The following is a 24,003-nucleotide window of genomic DNA, read 5'->3' as shown; positions in this document are numbered from 1 at the left end:
CCTATGCTCTTTTTGGTTATTGGTTTGAGAAAATGATGTATTTTATTAAATATTTACTCTACCTTCACTAAAAGATTTTATTGAAAATATATTTTATAAATCAGTAACAAACATTATTTTTAATTTTTGGTACTCCATTTAAATCAAACTTTAAATCATGGCCCTCAAAAATATATTTCATAAAAGAACATGGTATAATACAACAATTCTTAGCTTGAATGTTGGGATCCTCTATTCTAACCATAGTTCTACTACTAGTTAGCTGTATGATGTAGGAAATTTTATCAAATCATATCTTTTCCAGCTATCTCTTTGAAATTAGATCCTTGACTGATTCTTATTGAGTTTCAATCCATCTAGAGTCATAGCCCTTTTGGAAAATGAATGAGAGCTATAACTATCTGTTGAAAAATTCAAATTCCCACATATAAATAGTTTATATACACTTATAGTTTGTGTATCCCATGATGCTTTTTTCATGAGCTCCTGGTGAACAAAACAAAAAGACATCCTAGACCTAGATGATCCCTAATTTGTTTTCAACTTGGAGGAGATTTAGTTAACAATCCCTTTAAGAAAACTGTCAAGAACCTGAACTGCAGGTATGCTGAAGAAAGAACACGTTTGTCTGCTGGCATGTCTTTCATCATAAGTTAAAACTGGGTCAGAGCTGCCCTGCCTCATTAGTAGAACATGCTTTAATCTTTCTATTCTTTCCAGGTGTTGTGCCACTAAGATGCAATTGTTTTCTAAACAGTAATATACATGCCATTAAATCCCTTTTGTTTAATCCACTTCTTCCTAAAATTCTTAACCATCCAAGAATTTTAACCACAGCCATGAACTTTTAATTTTATAATGTGAACACCCGATAAATATTGATAATTTCATTTCACATGCAACTTTTAAGAAATGTAATGATTTCTTAAATTGAGAAAAAGCAATACCATTCTCCAGATGGTATGTATAAACAACTTATAATTAAAGTGTTCAAAATTATTTCTGATTTAATTTCTAAAAGATAAAAGAAAACCTGACTTCCTAATACCTTAAAAATTCTGTTATTGACTGACAGCTGTTAGAGAGGAGGGATGTTGTGGGACTTGGTGGAAAAGGTGAAGGAATTGAGGGGGGTAACAAACCTTTATAGACACAGACAACAGTATGGTGATTACCAGAGGGGAGGGGGTGGGAGAAGGTGAAAGAGGGCAAAGGGGAAATAAATGGTGATAAAAGGAAACTTGAGTTGAAGTAATTAACAACTTTAACCAATGGCATCCCAATAAATTCAATAAATAAATAAACAACAACAACAAAAGAATTCTGTTATATATAGTGTTCCAATTAGCCCCGCTGGTAGGTCTCTTTACAAAGTAGCCTTTAATTCCAACATTTCTTTTCAACCTTTGTACTCAATTGAGGTGGCCCTAGATGAGTTATTCGCTCTTTAAGCCAACCTTGGTTCACAGATTCATAGCATGTTGGTTTAAGAAAGAACCCTAGAGAGAATACATTCTAAACCTCTAATTTCACTTGATTGCTTCTCTTTGGTGAGGCATCCTGACGGGAGAAACAGTGGACTGAGAGTCATGAATTTAAGAACCTAATCCTGGCTTCAGGCCTCATATTTCTTTTGTGAAAATGAGGTGGTCAGATGAAGGATCATCACAATCTTCAGAACATAACCTTCCCTCATTGTTGTGTGAAGAACAGGGAAACAAAAGACTTTTAATATCACTCTAAGGTACTTCTGAACATAGTTATTTCTGAAGAGACTTATTTTACTCTAAGGTATTTCTGAAGATAGACATACATAGTTCTACTTCCAGAGATATGAAAATTGGTTTCTGTGACTTCTAACCTGTGTTTCAAAACAGGGAGTAGGGTTGACCTGGTATGACTAAAATTCAATTTTTAATTTATATTTTTCTGACGAATCCAAGCATAATATCTTTTACTTTCCAATGCCAAACAGTCAAGAGAACATTTTAAAGAAATAATAGAAAATAAAATGTGAATTCCACGGAAAACAATCAGAATGTCAGCATTTTTAGTTATATCCCTTTACCTATTTCCCTCCCTCACTAGACTTAAGAATATTGGATCCGGATAAGAGCATTTCTGAATAAAAACCCTCAGTGAAGCCTTCCCCACTTTCTACTCTTCTCCCTGCACGGGTCACGCTTTTACTATCCCCGTCGCATACAAGTTGTCAGTTCCAGTATTTGTAGGATTTAAGCATTTTTTCCTGTGCACGTACAGACAGGAGACCCAAGCCCACAGCCAGTGCTACTCTGCATAGCTGCCCATCTTGTCTCCCTAGCAACCCTAGTACCGCCATCACCATCTCAGCTAACAAACTTGCCGCTTATTTACATTTGGAAATTTCACTTTGTCTTTTGAAAGAATGTATGTGTGTGTGTGTGTGTGTATACATGCATATTTTTTCTAGGTGTTCATGTCAGAAAGGCCTGCATATTAGCTAAATTCATAATCTTGCCAGAACCACAGTACCAATTTCTGACCCACCAAAACAACATAACCCAAATTCTGTGTGATTTTGTTATATGCTTTGTTTGAAATACAATTACGGCTGTAATTAAACCTATAAAAGCCCAATTGAATATGAATTAATTACTCAAGACCTTATTCACACTTGGAAGGCTTTTTGGAGGGAAAATCATTTAGACTTAAAATTTTAAATCTCCAATACTTCAAAAAGAATTGTTCAATTACCAGGAAAATAAATTATGCTGCTGTCTTAAAAAGACATTATTAAATGTGCATAATATACAATTATTTCTTTCTTGGTACCTTATTAATCATAGTAATTCTTTTAAAATATGTGATGATTTAATGAACTGCAGATTATTTTCCTAAAAGACTATAGAGGTAGAGAAAAAGAGAACAGAAAAAGTACTGAATCTTTGAGATTATTGCATTTAAACCCCACAGGGTTTCCAGCATTTACTATAAAATAAATACTTTTGGAGGCCCTATGAAGGACAATGTTATGAGCAATACAAGGCATTATAAATTAGAGCCTGCCTTCTAGAAATGTACTATGTTGTTAGAAAGTCAAGAGATGGACACAAACATTATTATTATTATTTTGAATGTTGGAAAGTAGAAGTGATCCTCATGAAATCTCTGGGAAGATGACATGTGAACTGGGTTTCACAATGTAAGTACTACATTCGGGGGACAGGGAACATACAGATACTCCAGTACTTTCAGCCTTTTGTATAGTGCGTTTTCACCAATGAAATAAAAGTTGGGTTTGCATCTCATTTGCATAATTGAACAACTTTCTTTGACTTGTCATTTGCTTTTTGATGTTCTTGTTTAATAAAAAAAAATCAGCCCTGGCCGGTTGGCTCAGTGGTAGAGCGTCGGCCTGGTGTGCAGGAGTCCCAGGTTCGATTCCCAGCCAGGGCACACAGGAGAAGCGCCCATCTGCTTCTCCACCCCTCCCCTTCTCCTTCCTCTCTGTCTCTCTCTTCCCCTCCCGCAGCCAAGGCTCCATTGGAGCAAAGTTTGCCCGGGCACTGAGGATGGCAATGTGGCCTCTGCCTCAAGCGCTAGAATGGCTCTGATTGTGGCAGAGCAAGGCCCCAAGATGGGCAGAGCATCGCCCCCTGGTGGGCATGCCGGGTGGATCCCGGTTGGGCACATGTGGGAGTCTATCTGCCTCCCCGTTTCCAACTTCAGAAAAATACAAAAAAAAAAAAAAAAAAAATCAAATGCTCTTTTTTTAATCGCTTCATATTCATTTTGAAATATGCCCTAATTTTTGTGAGCAGTGTATTATGGAAAGAGAGTCATCAGAGAACACTTAGGTGAGGGCACAGTGTGAATAAATGTGTGGAAGTTGGATATTTTACAATGCGCTTGAGGAAGAGTAAGTGGATGAGATGAATTTGTTTAGAGTAGAAAATTCTTGAATAGCTGGGGTCACAAAACAAAAAGCCCAGAGGAGAAGGAAAGATGGCATACAGGGGTGAGCCAGACAGGTTTTAAAGTAAAAGTTAATGAAATTAAGTTCAGAAAAGAAGTGGAGAATGCAAGTCCCATCTGAGGGAGCCAACCATGACCCAACTCTAGCACCAGTTACATGAAATGTGTCCACAACTGATTTTTCTAGAAAATTTGGGAATCAGGATTTGCATTTTTGGGGGGTAAATTGAGATTTCTTCGGTAAATACCTCTGATATTTAACCATAGATAAATAATTTAGAGCTTGAAAATCATAGTATAAGAATCAAATAAAATATCTGTTGGCCTTAGGAAGTCCAAACATAGGTCACCACCAGTTTGACATCCCAGAGACATGGAGTAAAAATAGGGATAAGACCAAAATAATGGGTTGGGAGCCTGGTTGAGACGTGCTAATATAATCCCCAAGACAACAGAGACCAGAGAAGGTATGACCTGACTAATATAGTATTTTAGGAATTTTATTACAACCTCACAAGGGAGAAACACAGAAAATACTTTTTATGATAACTGCTGAACTATGGAAATTAGTCTCACACACTGTAGACTTGTACCAGTGAAAAGTTTTCCTCTGTTTGTTATCCTGATATTTTGAATATTTTTATAAAGGAATATCAAATTTATAAAGAATTTCCACTAGGGTACTTTCTCCCTTTGAGATATTTACAAACATGAATATGACTCATAGATGCGTAATAGGAAATACAAGATAATTAAACATTTTGTCTAAACTAATTAGACATCTGGCATAAAAATTTCAATATCTCTTCTCTCCTTTTTTGTCATGTGTGAATGGGTGGGTGTTTGCTTTGTGTTTAAGGTTTCTCCAACTAGCCCAAAACAGAAGAAATAATTAAAATGTGTTCCATTATCTAATACCCTATGCAGGCTACTGCCAAAATCTTCCCCGCTGATAAAATCTATTTTACTTGGATGTAAGAGTCATTTTGTTTTTGTTTTTTTTTTGGCCACGAAGATTAGTCGGGAAAGTCAAAAACAAAACTCAATTTTATTTTCTCAAAATTCAAAGCCCAGAACCCAATTCAAGATAGGAATGATTTATAAAGGCCCTCTTGTTAAAACCAGTGGATTTGTATTCTCTATATTTGTCCATGCCCCAGCTCCCTACACCAAAATTAAACAGACTGGCAGAAATTGGATACCAGAAAATTCATTGCATTTAATTATTAAAGACAGAAATAAAATGATATAGTGTTTTGAACTCTATTTTCTCTTATGAAAGTATTGAAAATTAACCTTTAGCTTAACAGTTCCTGTAAACCTACTATTTGGTCTATTAGGATAAGGTGCTATTTTTAAGAATGTCAGTTCTAGGTTCAGACTTCAAAGTTGGCCTCTTCTACTTTCCATTTGTCAATTTACATACATTACTTACCGGTCTAAGGTACTATCTCCTCATCTGCAAAATAGAGATAGGATTGGGTACTTTATTGGGCTGTTATGAGAATTAAATGATAGAAATGCTTTGTACGTGTCAACTGCTACTATTGCCACTACTCCTGTTGTTTTAGCTATCACTATTGTTGTTATCAACACACAGTATTCTATTAAAATCATAATGACAGCAGCCGATTTTGTTCCCAAGAGTCTATATGTGCTTTCTACAGTATTGAAGCCAGTGTCCAACCGCCCTGCAGTCTTTGCTGAAAACTTACTGCAGATGGTCAGAGATTATAGGCTTATTTTTAGCAATCTTTCTAATTTAAAATAGAATTCTGTCAAAGTTGGCTTTTTTAAAATGTGACGCACAAAAGAAGGACGGTATTTCCAATTTTATCATCTGCCCATAAAATCATATTTTAGTGCTAGCTAATTTCATTCATATTAAAAATGTACTGGCTTAGGTTTACAGGTAGCAAAGCTATTTTGTGGCTGAAATGGTGTATTCTGGAATATGCAGTGACTCTTCCTGACCCACTCAGAAGTAAGCTATAAAATGATTTCAGAGAGTCAATTAGCATGTGATTTATATTAAGAGTATGTCATTAGTAAGGATACATGATTCCTGTCCCCATAACAGTTTTATCTGTTTCATATAAAAAATGTTGTTCATAACAATGCAAATTTATTTTCAAAAATCCTAAAAATAATACCATGATGTAATAGGATTCCAAAGAGTTAGATATTCTTAAATGAATAACCCAGTATTATTTTGTTGACAATTGAGCATATGTAACTCTGTGATTTCTCTGTCAACTGCCTGCTTGGTGAATGGTATAAGCAAGTTATGTTATGGTAGTCATTATGTACAACTGTTATGGCCATATTGAGTATGTGTGTGTGGAGAGAGAGAAAAGAGAGAGAGAGGGAGGTGGCAATTCATTGCCACTGCCAAGTTTTAGAATTTGGTATTCTTTTAAATTCATGAATAAAAAACTTTTTATTCTTTGGAGGGGAAGGAGTCAATCTTTAGGTGGCTTGCTTAATGAAATTATTTTAGTAAATTTTTCTATTTTTTATGAGTTAATAATTATATTCAGAGATATCAATCATTACAAATTTTTATTTGACCTTGTGGATGCTTTATCCTCACTCACTTGACCCCTAAAGACCTTGTCCTTGTATGTTACAGGTATTTTCATTAGAATGATAGCAACATATCCCACTTCAGAAAGAATGTTTTCTTTTGTGACATTTCTACCAACTCCTATTTTCTCAATTTAAGGTTTCAAGAACACATTATTCAAGATTTATTCTTCCATCATTTTTTGGTCAGTAACAAATTTTACTTTGTATAATTTTAGGTATTGTGAACTTTGTTTTTAATTGATTATTTCTGTATCTAATATTTCCCTAATGTCTCCTGTTTTTAGTGTTTCTGAAGAACGTTTATGTTCAATCAAGCTGTTTTGTTCTGGACAGAAACCAATTTTAAGATGCCCTGTTTTAAACATTATCAACTGTATTTGTCTCATTTCTACTAATCATGTTTATTAATTGAAAAAAATAGTTAAAATATGTGTTTATTTCTTTGAACAAGAAGCAAATAGCATGAGATAAAATGGTACCTAAATGGCATTGCTGCCTGACCAGGCGGTGGCGCAGTGAATAGAGCATCAGTCTGGAACACAGAGGACCCAGGTTCGAAACCCCGAGGTCGCCAGCTTGAGTGCGGGCTCATCTGGTTTGAGCAAGGCTCACCAGCTTGAGCCCAAGGTCGCTGGCTTAAGCAAGGAGTCACTCGGTCTGCTGTAGTCCCCTGGTCAAGGCACATATGAGAAATCAATCAATGAACAACTAAAAAGCCGCAAAAAAGAATTGATGTTTCTCATCTCTCTCCCTTCTTGTCTGTCTGTCCCTATCTGTCCCTCTCTCTGTCTCTGCCACAAAAAAATAAATAAATAAATAAATAAATAAATAAATAAATAAATAAATAAATGGCATTACCATCACAACAGTGGTCAAAATGTCCTCCTTTGAATTTTTAGACACCTCAGTGAAATCACGCAGGAGACATAAGATTTTGCTTTGAGATAGTCAACATACTTTGCCCTCTGTCTACATTATGGGTCACTTTATTCTAACACCCAAATTTCCTATTGACATATGTCCATTTTTAGTTACGTACATGATATAAGATGAAAATTCATTATCAACTCGTGCTCTAATTTAGAAAGCTAATTTACTTTTGAATAATATAGTTATTTGTGAAAAGTGGTAAAAGATTACAGAAAAAGTGAAAAGGAGCATTTTCAGCAGTAAAAATACTCTAGGCACCATGATAGATGTTTTATGCAATTATCTTTCTCAATCTTCTCAACAAACAAAGGGTCATTTTTAGTTCCATTTTTTAGTTGAAGAAATGGGAACTTAGAGGGCTAGCTTACCTGAAGTCAAATTGTTAAGTAATAATGAATGGGGTTGCAGTCCAAGACATTCTACAAACCCAAAGCCTGTTTTACCTGCATAGTAAGAGTATTCTGTGGTCTTTGTGATTAAGAAAAATATGCCTTATCATTTAACAAATATGTATGGAATGTGTATTAGGTACCATACCCAAAATTAGGCTTGGGAATCAAGTGTTTAAAGAGACCATAATCCCTACATTCATGAAGCTGCCAGTCTGGTGGGAGCCTACAGGCAGTTGATCAGATGAGATTAGAGTGTGGTAAGGCCTCCAGTGGGGGGGGGGGGGGGGGGGAGATAAAGGAGCAGAGGCCTAAAGGATTGAAGAGTTTAAGCAACAGAAATAAAAAATTGAGTACACTGATACTGAAAAGTGAAAAAGGATCAAAATATCCTCTAAATAAATTCACTGCATGTGAGAGAATTTTGCAATATCCTAAAAGACCCCTAAAAATATTTGTTACATCATAATAATGATGATGATTTACGATAACTAAAAATTATTATCTAGATGCCAGCATGAGAGTCAAGTGCCAATGCCCTAGCCCAGTAGTTCAGTTGGTTAGACCAGTGGTCCCCAACCCTTTTTGGACCATGGACCAGTTTAATGTCAGAAAATATTTTCATGGACCGGCCTTTAGGGTGGGACGGATAAATGTATCACATGACCGAGACAAGTGTCAAGAGTGAGTCTTAGACGGATGTAACAGAAGGAATCTGATCATTTTTTTAAAAATAAAACATCATTCAGACTTAAATATAAATAAAACGGAAATAATGTAAGTTATTTATTTTTTCTCTGCGGACCAGTACCAAATGGCCCATGGACTGGAACTGGTCTGCGGCCCAGGGGTTGGGGACCACTGGATTAGAGCACTGTCCCAATATACCAAGGTTATGGGTTCAATCCCTGGTCAGGGCATATATAAGAAATAACTAGTGAATACATAAATAAGTGGAACAATAGATCAATATTTCTCCCTCTCTCTCTTCCTCTCTCTCCCCCACTTCCTTTCCCTCTCTAAAATCAATAAATAAAAATTTTAAAAATAGAATTGAGTGCCAGCAACCTGAAATAATCAGTATGAACCTCTCTGGAGATTGAAAAGATCTTTTCATGCTTCTGCATTTATTGGGTTTTGTAGTCTAACTGAATGACCCTACGGAGAGTACCACAAGGTTTCTCAAGCTTCAGGACCTTTTGCATTATTGCTTCTTTAAAAATTATTTCTACAATTTTTAAATGCATAGTGAATATTCTCAAAACAGGTTGAAGTAACTCCCATGACTCTAGGAAGAATGGTACTTAATTCACCCCATTTCATTTGTGATTTTCCTGTTATACACACGCAGACACACATACACACAACATAGGATGAGAATGATTTGACAATTTTTCTTGTTAATTTATTCAAAGATTCTTGGCAGGAAATTAGCTATTATATCAAATATCAGTCTTCGATGAAACAGCTTAAACCCAACCTTTCTTGTGTTTTTTTTATTTTTAATACTTTCAAAAAAAGGAAAATGGTATATTAAGTTGTAAAATTTATAGGTTAAACATGCTTTATCCATGACTTCCAGTCCCCCACCCTTCAGTTCACCCAAATTGCATGAACTTCTTTTCTCAGGATGTGCATTGTATATTCCTGCCCTAGCATCTTTTATTCCTGTGCTTTCAGTTTCCTTTCTGTGCTTTTCATGAACCTTTCTGCTATCTCTGCTATTCTAAATCCTATTCATTCTGTATGTTGCAATTCAAATACTTCTCTCTTCCCTTACCCTTCCTGATTGTTCCTGCAATAACTACTTAGTTTGATAAACCTTATACTTGTATGAGTGACCCCAATAGAGTATAAGGTAATAAAAATCCATCTCCCTTATCTTTGTCTCCCAAACAGCACCTCAGACATTATGCATGGTTATTAATAGTTGTTAAGTGAATAACTTAATTAACTAATCAGGGACTACTAGACAGGTTGAAGCAATGAAGGTAATATTTTAGTCTGCTGGCCCGAGGAGAGCTTTTCTTCAGGAGCAGTGGAAGGTAAAGCAGAGGGAATTATTTGACCATTCACTTGACTGGAAACCGAATATAAGAATAGAGCCTTCAGACTGACCAGGCGGTGGCGCGGTGGATAGAGCGTCGGACTGGGATGCGGAGGACCCAGGTTCGAGACCCCCAGGTTGCCAGCTTGAGCGTGGGCTCATCTGGTGTGAGCAAGGCTCACCAGCTTGAGCCCCAGGTTGCTGGTTTGAGCAAGGGGTCACTCAGTCCGCTGTAGCGGCCCGGTCAAGGCACATATGTTAAATCAATGAACAACTAAGGAGCCACAAAAAAAGAATTGATGTTTCTCATTTCTCTCCCTTCCTGTCTGTCTGTCCCTATCTGTCCCTCTCTCTGACTCTCTCTGTCTCTGCCACACACACAAAGAATAGCACCTTCAAAGAATCAAGTCTTATCATGAAGGGGTAATTGCTGGGGGAAAAAATGGCTGTGTTCAATGCTGAGATAGAACATCAAAAATAGACTTTGATAATCAGTAGGAAGTACAGAAAGGGGGAACTAACTACTTAAGTGGAGTCATGCGACCCTGAAAAAGTCAACCTCACAGAATAGGTGGAGTTGGAGCTGGTACTTTAACAACTGTATTTATTTATATTAGAAATGCTGTTGTTTTATGGAGGAAGAGAGTAGAAAAAAGGGCAAAAGGGTAGAGAACCAGGGAAGGCAGATTAGGCTCAACACCAGACTTAGAGAGAGAGCAGGCCTGTGACAACAGGTAAACCATGTGCTCCTGAGCCCTCTGCAGTTGGAACTGGGTCCTCCACCGAGACCAGGGCTCATCAGGACCCTGGTATTTAGTTTCTACCTGAGTGGCCCTACTGTTGCCTAGTCATGCTGCTCCTGTTTCCATCCATTTAGCCCCAAGATGTTCTGGTGTTCGTGGACTGCCTTGTTCCCATTATTGTGTGCCTCCTGACACCTCTGCTATGTGCCCAAAGTTGCACTGCTTTCTCCCTACATGACATCTACCAAAGATCTCCTGGAAATTGGAAACTTGTTTTCAGAAACTGCATTAAAGTGTTTTCAGAGGATACCATCTGATAAAAGCATAAACATTTTATAAATTATTAAGGCAAGTCTTAAGCAAATGTGTAAATAAACTATACATTGTACACTGATTACAATGGGAGTTAAACCAGCCTTTGTATGCTTGGCTGGAGACTAAACCATTTTTGCCCTATTTCCATTGGTTCAAACCCATTAAAAAGGTATTATGGTTGCCAAATCATGGACTTGTCAGCATAGCATTGGTGTCTGTAGGTGAAATTAAAAGTCACATGTCAATGAATGCTATGATTAAAGCATGATTCAAATTGCTTAGTTAGTCATACAGTATTTCTAAGGTCCAAGAAATCACATAGGAAAGTGGGTTTTTAGAAGAAAAATAAAAGCTGTGTGGTCATTAAGTTTTCCACACCATAGGCCTGACCTATATAAAGTCTCTTGAGAAGTCTGCAAGAGGATAACCAAAGCATTCTATTCTTGGAAAATGAAGTGTTGGAAAGTTTCTGAGAGTTCAGTCTGTGGTTCCAAAAAGCTCTTATATTACTCAGGCCTTTGTCTGCACAGACCATCAAGACATCAATTCCCACCAAATACCTTTGCAATAATAGCTAGGGCTTCTAGTGGGGGTTGTAGGATGGTGGTGAAAGACAACACAAAGTTTTTATGCTCAAAATAAAAATTAAACTAGAAAATGTGTCCTAGATCAGTGGTCCCCAACCTTTTTTGAACCGTGGACCAGTTTAATGTCAGAAAATATTTTCACGGACCCGTCTTTAGGGTGGAATGGAAAAATGTATCATGTGACCGAGACAAGCATCAAGAGTGAGTCTTAGATGTAACAGAGGGAATCTGGTCATTTAAAAAAAAATAAAACATTGTTCAAACTTAAATATAAATAAAACGGAAATAATTTAAGTTATTTATTCTTTCTCTGTGGACTGGTACCAAATGGCCCACGGACTGGTACCGGTCCGTGGCCCAGGGGTTGGGGACCACTGTCCTAGATGACAATGACTGTAAGCAGAAGAAAGCAATATAAAAAATTCCTATTTGCAGATGGAAGAGAAGAGTTATTACAGAGAAAAACTCACTGGGCAGCCATTTCTATGAAAGAGATGAAGTCTAAAAGTAGTGCTTTAATGCCAAAACCTTGAGTGACAGGAAGAATGAGAAGGTAGAACACCATGTTAAAAAAGAAGAAAGACTTTCAGCACAGACAAGGCCAGGCTCAAGAGCCGGTTCTTCTCCTTAACAGATGTCTGCTCTTGGTCCTGTTTTGCTCTAACCTAAGTACTAATATTTTAATATCAACATTTCAAAGTATAAAACTTAGCCCTTAGAGTTAGAAGAAATTAAGTTGCACAATATAGGATTAAATTAAATTATATATATTCAGCATATCAGGCAGATCGATGTATGGTCTCTAACCACAAATGGACAAATAAGAATATTACAACACACTATTTTTACCATGATGAGTCAAGTAATGGCAAAGCAAACTGGTGACAGAAAACGTTCTGAGCTATGGCCTACCCATTTGACCCACCTCATAATGGAAAGTGGCATTTGTAAGTAGGAATGATGTAAGACTCCTGAATTCCAAGAATAAGAGATTATTTCTACAGTGTTCATTATTTTCTACTAATGGAAATGAGATAGTGGGTTAATATTTCATACAGATTTTCAGTAATGGGGGATTTCAAACATCTGCATTATTCCCAGAAAATGGAAAACCCTCATTCCTTTCAAACAACAACAGCAACAATAATAATAATAGCTTTTTATCTAGTGTTTACTATGCTTAATCCTGTTTTCTGCTAATCACTCTATGGAAATTGTGTCAGTTAACCTTCCAACAGCTTATAAGGTGAGTCACTGTCATGTTCTCCTCTTTAGAAAGGAGGAGACTAAGGCACCACCAGGATAGTAACTTACCCAACATTAAACAGCTATGAAGTAGCACTTTCAGAGGCTGTATTGCTTACCTTCTGGGTTTATCCAGGTTCACCGCACTACCCGATTCTACACATCTCTCTGTTGTCATGTTTCTCTTGTGTATTCTTTTTTTTTTTTTTTTGATATATTTTTTTTCAATGTATTTTTTTATAAAGATTTTATTTATTCATTATAGAGAGGGGAGAGACAGAGAGAGAGAGAGAGAGAGAGAAGGGGGGAGGAGCAGGAAGCATCAACTCCCATATGTGCCTTGACCAGGTAAGCCCAGGGTTTTGAACCGGCGACCTCAGTGTTCCAGGTCGATGCTTTATCCACTGCGCCACCACAGGTCAGGCCAACTCTTTGTGTATTCTTTCTGTGTTTCCTGTTCCTCTATTTATTGTCTCTCTGCACCCTACCTACTTGTCATTTTAAAAAATTTAGGTCTCTCTGACAAACCCCATTGCCCTGTGTTTCCTTCAAGTTCAGTCACTCGGCCACCTGCTGGCTAAAAATGTATTTTGGAATGTTGATGCAAACTCCACTACTTATTGTATTTCACACCCCATCAAGCCATCAAACAAAGTTAGTTATATGTTTTTAAATGCATTGCTAGACATATGGATCAGAGTCAGAACTTCTGAAGGAGAACCAAAGCTGACACCTCAATGCTGGTGTTTCACTTTGAGATTGGGCTTTTCCTAGAAATTTGAAGAAATGCCTTTACCACAGTTTCGATACCAAATAAATTCCAGAGGACTCTTTAATAGAGCATTTGCATACAACATTCCAGCAGATTATGTGGTCTACTTTATTTTACTTTTATTACTGAGATGTTAGAAAATGTATCACCTTTAACATATTTGGAAGAAATATAATTGGGACTTTGATTTGAAGTTCTGCAAACCAAAGAAACCTGAGATTTCCTTTTTAATAGATGTCAAAGCCCTGTCCTTACTTCAATGACTTTCAGGCAACTACCAAAGCAGCTGAGATAGGGTTTGCAAACCTGAGACTTGTCAATTCATTTTTCTTATCTAAGTTTGCACCAACTTCCAACCTTTGAGAGGGAAAAATAAAAAGAGGGGGAAAAAAAGGAAATTGGGTGTAGATAATAAAAATAAACTTTAGCATACCAATAAAATAAAATGATTTGGCTGTAATCAATCCTTTTTATCCCAAGTTATCGTCCTGAAAGGATAAAAGTGATGAATTTTAGGGGGGGTTAGAATTTTCTTGTTCAGTGACAAGTTATCTTTGTAAATGACACCTGAGCTCATGCATGAATGTATGTCCCACAAACTCATTAAGCCATTAGAGACACCAGAGCAATTATTCAGGAAGAACTGTCCATGTTGAGGCACAGATCTGAAAGCACCATTACTTGTATCAGCATTTTACATAAGAAGGTTAAATGCAAATAGTTCATAGTTTATGTCCTGCTAATGTAGCAATGAGCCTAATCTTTGTTAGAATTTCCTCTCTATTTAGCTAAGGTTTGAGAGGCATTTGGAAGTTCCCTTGATGGCTGGAAACAGATAGCCTGTTCTGTCTTTTCTTAGGATCAATCAGAAAATTCCACAGTAGCTGCTCAATTGTGGGTTTGTGTTGTGTCACATTTCTCATTCTTTCTAGTGTTTTTTGTTTGTTTGTTTGTTTTGGTTTTGGTCTTGGTTTTTTGGTGCAGATGATGATGATCTATTTGGGCACTTTGCAATAGTGTATAATCTTTCAATTAATCATTGGTTAAGTGAAATGCTATACCTTTGCCATCAATATTCAACGAGTTCCTATTATACAAACTTCAAATTTAAGTAGACTTTAGCAGGCGTCCCCAAACTACGGCCCGCGGGCCGCAATGCGGCCCCCTGAGGCCATTTATCCAGCCCCCACTGCACTTCTGGAAGGGGCACCTCTTTCATTGGTGGTCAGTGAGAGGACCACTGTATTTGGCAGCCCTCCAATGGTCTGAGGGACAGTGAACTGGCCCCCTGTGTAAAAAGTTTGGAGACCCCTGCAATTGGCCAACTCTGGACTGGTTTTAGCACAAGTGGTACATTTTTTTCCTTTTCAGCATTAATCACACATATTTCTTGCTCTGAAAAATTGTTCAGCAGTGGAAATAGAGCAGAAGTGATACACGCGTTCAAATGTGAAAATCTTCCATCCTTAGCCCATCAATATTTGCTGATGGGTCATCGCTCAAATAATTAAAAACAAATAAAAGGTGAATGCACAGAAGCATGGGTTATTACACACACAGTTTGCTTTAAAAAAAAGAAAACCAAACCACCTGTGAAGAAACATTACAGAATCTTATTTCATAGAATCTTAGATCTGAAAAAGAACCTAGAGATCACTCCATTCATCATGTCATAGTCAGGTTTGAAAAATGGAAGGCAAAATGGCTACTTGATGCATAAAGGACCTCCATCGACTTAATGTTAGTGACGAGACTAATATCAATACCCCCATTTTCTACTCAAAGTCAGTTTCTATTCTTTTATGATATTTTTTTTTTTGCTTCAGACTTTTACCCCAAAAGGTTATACCATTTCAGAAATGTAAAACACCTCTTACTTTATAAGACTCAATGTGTGAGATGAGTGGGAACTCTAAATAATGAAGTGTCTATTCCAACAGGATCCTCTAATTTACTGATGCCTCCTCTTTAGTGGAATCAATGAATCAATATCAAATACCACTATAGCTTTGTGCCCTCCTGGTCTTGTCCTTGGCCTCACCCTATAAGACGGGGGACAGGGTAAAAGGCTGAGAGCCAGTTTTGGAATCTAAGTCTCTGAATTGCTCAACTCTCTTTCTTAAACTAAAATATAGAAAGTTCACAGTTTAGTTAGTAATGTACCTATGTTAACTTTGTTGTTTTGACAAATGTCAAGATATTAACATTAGGGGGAACTGAGTGAAAGATATTTGGGGATTTTTTTACCTCTTTGAAACTTTCATATTAATCTAAAATTACCTCAAAATAAAGTTTTCTTAAAAACAATAAACAAAACAGAACAAAAAAATCATAGTGGCAGACACTAGGTGGACTTTAGAAAATGGAGATTACCGGCCTGACCTGTGGTGGCGCAGTGGATAAAGCGTCGCTCTGGAAATGCTGAGGTCGCCGGTTCAAAACCCTGGGCTTGCCTGGTCAAGGCACATATGGGAGTTGATGCTTCCTGCTCCTCCCCCCCCTTCTCTCTCTATCTCTCTCCTCTCTCTCCCTCTCTCTCTCCTTTCTAAAATGAATAAATAAAATAAAATTAAGAAAATGGAGATTACCAATCAATGCTATCGAGTGTGGGTATTTCAAAAGAGAATAGAGATGAAATCTCAAGCTCTTCTTTGATATTTTGGTCAGGGTTAAAAACTCTTTGAGTGTACCAGTAACAACACCTCACGAATGCTTTGGGTCTTTATCGCCACACCACCACCACCCCCGCCACACACACACATAAACACATGCGCACACTCAAACTTCTGACATGTGCCTTGATATCTCTCAATCAGTTCTACAACTGAGCAGTCCACATTCAGCCCCTTGCTATGAAGACGGTAGAGACCAGAGAAGTCCTCACACTGTGCCCCATGCACAGCAATTAACACCTCTTATTGCTTGGCTTCCCCCAGCCAGCCACCCTCTGTCTTATAACTCACAAACATCGCATTATTAAAGTAAGGCGGGGAAAAGGACCATGCTTTACTTTAATCGAGTCCAAAAGGATTAAGTAGTTTTTCAGAACTATGGAGGGCAAGGAAACAAATGCTAACTATAGTAGTCTTACGCTTGAAATTTACATTAGAAACCTCTTACTCATTGTTGATGTAAAATCCACATTCCAAATAACATGTTATCCCATTCATATCTACACTGTGGATTATGTTTGGATAATCCTTCTATTTTCTCTGCTACAAGTTGTGCTTTGGGGACACATTCCTCCACTCTAAGCAAAAGTGGGCATTGGAAAAGCAAACCTATTTCATAATGGTTTCAATAAGCCCAATTAAAATGATAATTTTGTAATTTTTAATTATTTTTATTGATTTGAGATACAGAAGAAGGAAGGGAGAGAGAGAAAGAGAGAGAGCAGCATCAACTTGCCATTCCACTTAGTTGTTCCATTTAGTTGTGCACCATTGGTTGCTTCTCATAAGTGCCCTGACCAGGGATTGAACCTGCAACCTAGGCATGCCAAGGTGATGCTCTCTATTCACTGAGAAACCTGGCCAGGGCTAAAATGATCATTTTAAATGATCTCCTCTTTATAAGCAGTGTAGTATAATAGAAAGATCGTGAATGTTTCATTTATAGAGTTATGGATTTGCCTCTCAGTTCTAACAGTTTCTAAAAGAAGAAAGAAAATTACTCAACTTCTCTCTGACACCCCATCAGTTAAAACAAAACAAAATAAAAAATCTCAGAGTTATTGTGAGAGTTGGATGGAAATAATGATGTACAAAAGGTTAGCAAAATATAATACTTAGTGTTCACTAAGTTTTGGCTGCTGTCACAAATGTTGTTGGTACTCTACCCTGTCTCCTCAGTCTGTATGATTCTCATCCTCAAGATCTGTGCCTAAGCCTGAGGCATTGTCCCAAGCTGTGGAAAGCTCCTCTGCTAACAGGAATGGCACTGGTGGCAAATGAATGCTTCCTAGGAGCTGATGTCCATCACTGATGACTAATAGTTGGTACATACATCCCTCTGCTCCAACAGGGATCTGTGTTCTCTCCTGGTCCAATTGCTTATTCTGGTAGCTTGACTAGGCATACTTCATTGCCTCCCTCCCCTTCCCTGTGTTATTGCCCTATTGTCTCCTAAAGATATTTTACTGGAACCAACACTTAAGTAAATTACTTATACTTAAAGCCTTGTCTCAAAGTCTGCTCCTGGGGAACCTTAACTTAGACTGCTTCTTTCTCCACCAAGTATGTATACAATAATAATTAATGGCACCTGGCCTGACTGGTAGAGACTCATTGGGTAGTGCCTTGACCCAGGACACTGATGACCCAATTTCAAAACCCTGAGGTTGCCAGCTTGAGCATGGGGTTGCTGGCTTGAGCCCAAAAGACACTAGCTTGAAGTCCAAGGTTACCAGATTGAGCTCAAGATTGATGGCTTGAGCAAGGGGTGAGTGGCTTGGCCTGGGCCACTGGTCAAGGCACATATAAGAAGCAATCAATGAACAACTAAAGTGACACCACTATGAGTTGATGTTTCTTACTCTCCTCTCTTACTCTCTTTCTTCCTGTCTCTCTCTCTCTCTTTCTCTCTCTCTCTCTCTCTCTCTCTCTCAAAATTAAATAATAATAATAAATGACACCCAGTTTATAAAGGCATTTAATTATACTGCAACACCAGTGATCTTGGGTCTATTAATCTAGCATATGAAGCACTGTGATAGAGTAGTCAAGAACTTGGGCTCTAATAGCACACAGATCTAAATTAAAATTGTGACATTGCTGTTTTGAATAAGTTATTTAATCTCTCTGAGCCTTAGATTTCTCATCTTTAAAACAAATAATGATTTCTAAATTGTTGTAATGATTAATGAAATGATGAATTAAAATATGGATGATAATTGTACCTATTCCATGGGGTCAGTGTACATACATGAGATGGAAAATGTGTCATCTTAGTAGAGTGCCTGGAACACAGGAAGAACTCAGTAAAATGTTAACTGTATGCCAACCTAATACAGTAAGAAGAAAACCCTAAAATGGGCTCCTTTCTTGTTTCTTGCTAAATCCTGTTACAACATGGTTCATTCATTCCAAATTAAGGAAAATAACATATTGGATTATAGATGTAATTATGCATGTGCTAATCCTTTTTTTCCTATTCATGCAAACACCATTTTTCACACACATATAAATCTGGTTTAAGAAGCTTATATTTACTGGATTTTTTTTTATTACTGAAGTATCTTATATGACCAAAGAGATTCACCATGGGTACTTCTTAACTTGCTTCTATTTCTTTCATTAAACCTAAAATGTCTTTTAATTTACCAACTGCTAATATAAACTAAACTTTTCAGGGACATATCTGTTGTATAAAGCAGGTCACACTATAGAAACTGTGTACACACACACATGCACAATATTGCAGGAAACCTAACAAGTAAAATAAGAGACTCCCATTTAGAATTCAAAGTATATAATTAAGCAAAATACTGAGCCCAAGAGAAGTGTGCAATGGATTGAATTATCATGCTAAATTATAGGCTCTTCTGGGCATGATCATTAAGATCTTTGAAATTGATATTTATTTCACAAACCTACTCTATTTTCTCCATCTAATCTATTTTAGTAATGACAGGATTATTTTATACCTTTTGTTTCTTTCAGATGGCAATGTATTCAGTATATTTAGGTTCTACTTTATGTTGTGTGAGCTTTTTCCTTCAAAATATTCTTTAGAGGAAAAAAAAATTGAACAGAAGCAGACAGGCTGTGTTCCAGGACATCCCTTCATTTAGAGATAGATGCATTTCTCCGGCATAAAAAAAGACTGGCTTCCAAATTGGTTAAATTGCTTCTTTTGTACAGTACAGTGACATGTCGTCTGTGACAGCGGAACACGTGTTCTCATCTCAGACAAGCTGTTCTGTGAAAAAGTTTTATTTAGCCCACACACCCAGTCCCCGGGTTTGTGGGTGTTACCTCCTTTCTATCTTATCAAATTTTTTTATCTTCATTATTGCTTCTGCTCCATCAGTTACAACACAACTTTGTAGCAACCCATCTTAAAAAATAAGATGTTTCTGAAAATAGAACGGTTGGCTAGACAGAAAAGAGATATCAATGAAAGTATGTCTGCTGTTTGTGTTTTCTCCCGGAATCATGCCTGAGACGGTATCACACACACATAAATGACCAGGCTTGAGTGAGAAAATTATCTGTCTGTCCTAACGTAAACTTTTATCTTATCTTACATAAAAATGGATTCGCTTCAAAAACTTCTCCAATGTTTCTCTTTTCTTCCGATTGAGAAGCTTAACCAAATGTACTAGTTGGCTTTGTTTACTTTCATTTTTTAAATGAGAGAAATTTGGGTTCCATAAGTAAGAATACTTTAATTGAATTCCAGATCAATGGATGCGTCCAGTTGTTACCTGATAGTCTAATTGCATTGCTGATTCGGCTAAGAGGATGCTGTGACTTTATCTGGGGTTTGTCCCCGTCCATGCATCAACTAAAAAATTAGGTCATGCAATATTTACTCTCTGGGCAAAATAACATTTTTTTGGCTGCTCAGACTTCCCACTAATTAGCATAAATGAGCAATATGGGACAAAGGGGCAAGGCCCTCTAATCTCTTCTTTGTCAAGCAGAAATGATATGACACCTTTTCAGAGCACAACTTAGAAGACACAGGAGAAATAGCCAATGCACAGCCATTCAGCATCCCATGATTGTCCACACCTGACCACGCTTAGGTCACATACATATAAGAGCACTGCTCTGCAGAAATCTCCACCCTCAGCATAACAACATACTCAGATGTCGTCTCTGCTTCCTGATACTACCTGTGCTTTGACTCTCCTCCTGCAGTACATGTATATAAACACCAGGAATATTTTTAACACGAACAGTTGATTTGCTTTTGTGATAACTCTTTAACTAATTTTGGATAGTTATCCTTATTTCTAAATTTTTTTCCATAGAAGATTAAACTAAGTTACCAAATCATACTGTATCACCTCCGCCATTCCCTCACTTAAAATTCTAGAGCTTCCTGCTCTGGGTCTGTGGACCAGACATTTACAAAAGGACTGCAGGAAGCTTTGAAATGTATATAGAATAATGCACATAATCCGCATGTAGCTTGTTCTAAGGAAAAAACTGTGTCTTCTTCAGATTCACAAATGGCTGTATAATGCTGCACATTTTAAAAACTACTGTCACTTGGACTTTCTCCTCTTTTCTATTAGTTAGAAATGCTAATTTGTATCAAATGCCACCCTTAGGTTCTACCAAGTACATTTAGTTACCACCTTCTTTTTCCATTATAATTCACTGCTGGCCTCATATTTTCTCTTACCTTTCTGAATTCGATGCTTTCTCTATTTCAATTTAAGTAACAGAAGGAAGAGGGAGAAAAGAGATATTTTGCACTAAACCTCTGACAGTCACAGTGACATTTTCTTCATGTGGCTTCTCATTTAATCCCACTGCAACCCTACAGCTTAAATAGTAACTCTGTTTTTACAAATGTGAAGAGTGAGGCTAAAAGAAGTTAGTCATCTCTACATCCTATAAATGGAAGAGTCCAGATTTAAATCTGGGTTCAAACCTAGAGTTTATTCCTTCGCAAAACCTTTACAGACAGCGTAAATAGTCATAGATTACTAGTGGTATCACCTTTTATATTGTGGAGCTTAACATTTTATCATTTTTCTCTATCATCCAAAAATATAGTTATTATACTTTGTGACTAAATCTAGCACAAATTTACAAATGCAGGTGCTGCTAAATTGCATCAGCGTTGCCTTATTATCTCATACTATCATATAAGATAAGAATAATTTATTCATTCATTCACTTTTTAAAATAAAATTTATTAAATTTTATTATCAGGTGCTTTGCTGAATTCTGGAGCAATGATTCAAAATTCTACCTTCCTGTTAGAGTCTACTTTGCTGAATTCTGGAGCAGTGATTCAAAATTCTACCTTCCTGTTAGAGTCTACTAGGAAACTTTTTCTCTTTTAAAATACCCATACTTGGGTGTGATGTCGGAAATTCTGATTCAGTTCGTGGAGGTGGCACCTGGGCAGTGTATTTTTTAGAAGCTTTCCTAGCTTCTGCCAACACTGAGAACCGTTATTCTAGAGCAGCATGGCTCCCTCAACCTCCAGCATCAGCATCATGTGGGGACCTATTATCAAGGCAAATTCTCAGCCCATCTCCCAGCCTCCCTATGTACTATACTAGAAACTCCAGGGATAGGACCTGGACAGCTAGCTCTGTTCAGAAGCCTCCATGTTTCTGAGAAACGCTTCTTTAGAGCCACAGGTTGAATTAGTCACAGTCCTTGCTACTAAGCATTTCTCCTAGGTCTCAAGGAATTCGCAATGTTTTAAACTTGCATTTTAATTACCTAGCACAGTTCCACCGTCTATACCTTTAGTTGATAATGACAGCATTATTACTACTTAAAAAGTGTAATGACTTTTTGTCTCTTCTTGGGCAGCCATTGAGTCAAGTGTTTAGAAGAAAGTAGCAGTCAACGTTTCTTTTTTTTTTTTTTATTCATTTTAGAGAGGAGAGGGAGAGACAGAGAGAGAGAGAGAGAGAGAGAGGAGAGACAGAGAGAGAGAAGGGGGGGAGGAGCTGGAAGCATCAACTCCCATATGTGCCTTGACCAGGCAAGCCCAGGGTTTCGAACTGGCGACCTCAGCATTTCCAGGTTGACGCTTTATCCACTGCACCACCACAGGTCAGGCCAGTCAACGTTTCTTAATAAAAGTCTTACGAGCCCTGTAGGTTGAACTGAATTGTCAGTATTCTGTAACACACATATGTACAGAAACAGGAAGAGTGAGAATACTTTAAAATATAAAATCTTAAAAGGCAGATATTTCTAATAAGGATTTTAAAGTGGTCCTGTGTTGTGTTTCCATTTTAGTATTAACATTACACTTACTATTTCTCATCTTTAGTAATATAGCTTTTTTTTTTACAGATTTATGACAGTATAATTGGCATGTAATAAACTGCACATATTTAAGTCACTCAATCTGACAAGTTTTGACACATATATACACCAGTATATATAATCCAATCCAAAGCAGTATAATCCAATACTATTATAAGTACCTCTTATTTGTGCAGTTTTCCCAAAATAGTAGAATGAGATTTCAGAAAAAGCTTCCTTAGGAAGGTAACATGAGCTAAGACTTGTAAGACAACTAGATATCAGCCCTAGTGAATAGAATGGGGAAAGGTTGTACAGGATAGAAATAAAGCCCATCTCACCTATCTGAAGTCTAGATGCTTGTGGTTGTTGCTATGTACCATCTGTAGAGTTTTATATATGTACTTGACCCTTTTGTTTCTTGAAATTCGAGTTAAGAAATGAGCTTTAGCCCTAGCGGGTGGTAGCATAGTGGATAGACTGGGACATGGAGGACCCAGGTTCAAAACCCCAAAATCGCTGGCTTGAGCATGGGCTCATCCAGCTTGAGTGCGGGCTCACCAGCTTGAGCATGGGGTCACTGGCTTGAGCATGGGATCATAGACATGACCCTATGGTCACTGGCTTAAGCTCAAAGGTCACTGGCTTGAAACCCAAGGTCACTGGCTTAAAGTCCAAGGTCGCTGGCTTGAGCCCAAGGTCACTGGCTTGAGCAAGGAAGGGGTCAATCACTCTTTTGTAGCCACCCAGTCAAGGAACATATGAGAAAGCAATTTATGAATAACTAAGGTGATGCAATGAAGAATTGATGTTTCTTATCTCTCTCCCTTCCTGTCTGTCTGTCCCTATCTGTCTCTCTCTTTGACTCTCTCTCTGTCTCTGTTAAAAAAAAAATGAGCTTACCTATAATAAAATATACAACACAGTTACTGAGAGCAGCGATGCTATTTTCAATCTCTACAGGTCGTCTCTTGCATTAGAATCACCTGTCTAGCTTTGACCACCTACCCTCTCTTGAATGCATATTTCTCTGCTATGTGTATTATATATAACAGCTGCATAGATGTGGTGTTTTTTGCTGTTGTAGCAATGAAATCTAATTCCTTCCCTTTAACTTCCTCTTAACTTTCTTCTTTCTCCTAAGCAAACCCATACATCCCCCTAAATGCTCATTATCATTAGCATCACACGATAATACTAGGACCTTACCTTCTGGGTTTAAATTCTCATCCTTTTTTCTATTGCAGGTTGGCTCCATGAATTGGGGAAGAGACTGGAGTCTCCATACTATGGCAACAATACCTTGGGAGGCCCGTCCATCCGAAGTGCCTATATTGCTGCCCTATACTTCACCCTGAGCAGCCTCACCAGCGTTGGGTTTGGGAACGTCTCTGCTAACACCGACGCAGAAAAGATCTTTTCCATCTGCACCATGCTGATTGGCGGTAAGGGAAATTCTCCTTCTATACCACAAGAAG

General features: G+C 37.5%; 1 protein-coding gene across 1 annotated transcript in view; it reads left to right on the top strand.

Annotated features, from left to right (window-relative positions):
- The window catches only part of KCNH8 (potassium voltage-gated channel subfamily H member 8), a 330,485-nt gene that overhangs the window by 228,684 nt on the left and 77,798 nt on the right, over positions 1 to 24,003 (top strand). The window contains exon 8 of the mRNA XM_066350928.1: positions 23,773 to 23,970. Within this exon, the coding sequence (XP_066207025.1) occupies positions 23,773 to 23,970 (198 nt within the window). The remainder of the gene's footprint in view (positions 1 to 23,772; positions 23,971 to 24,003) is intronic.

The sequence above is a fragment of the Saccopteryx leptura genome, chromosome 10 (assembly GCF_036850995.1).
Source record: "Saccopteryx leptura isolate mSacLep1 chromosome 10, mSacLep1_pri_phased_curated, whole genome shotgun sequence".
Taxonomy (NCBI): Eukaryota; Metazoa; Chordata; class Mammalia; order Chiroptera; family Emballonuridae; genus Saccopteryx; species Saccopteryx leptura.
The sequence above is the reverse complement of the archived record's forward strand: the minus strand, read 5'-3'. Positions and strand labels throughout refer to the sequence as shown.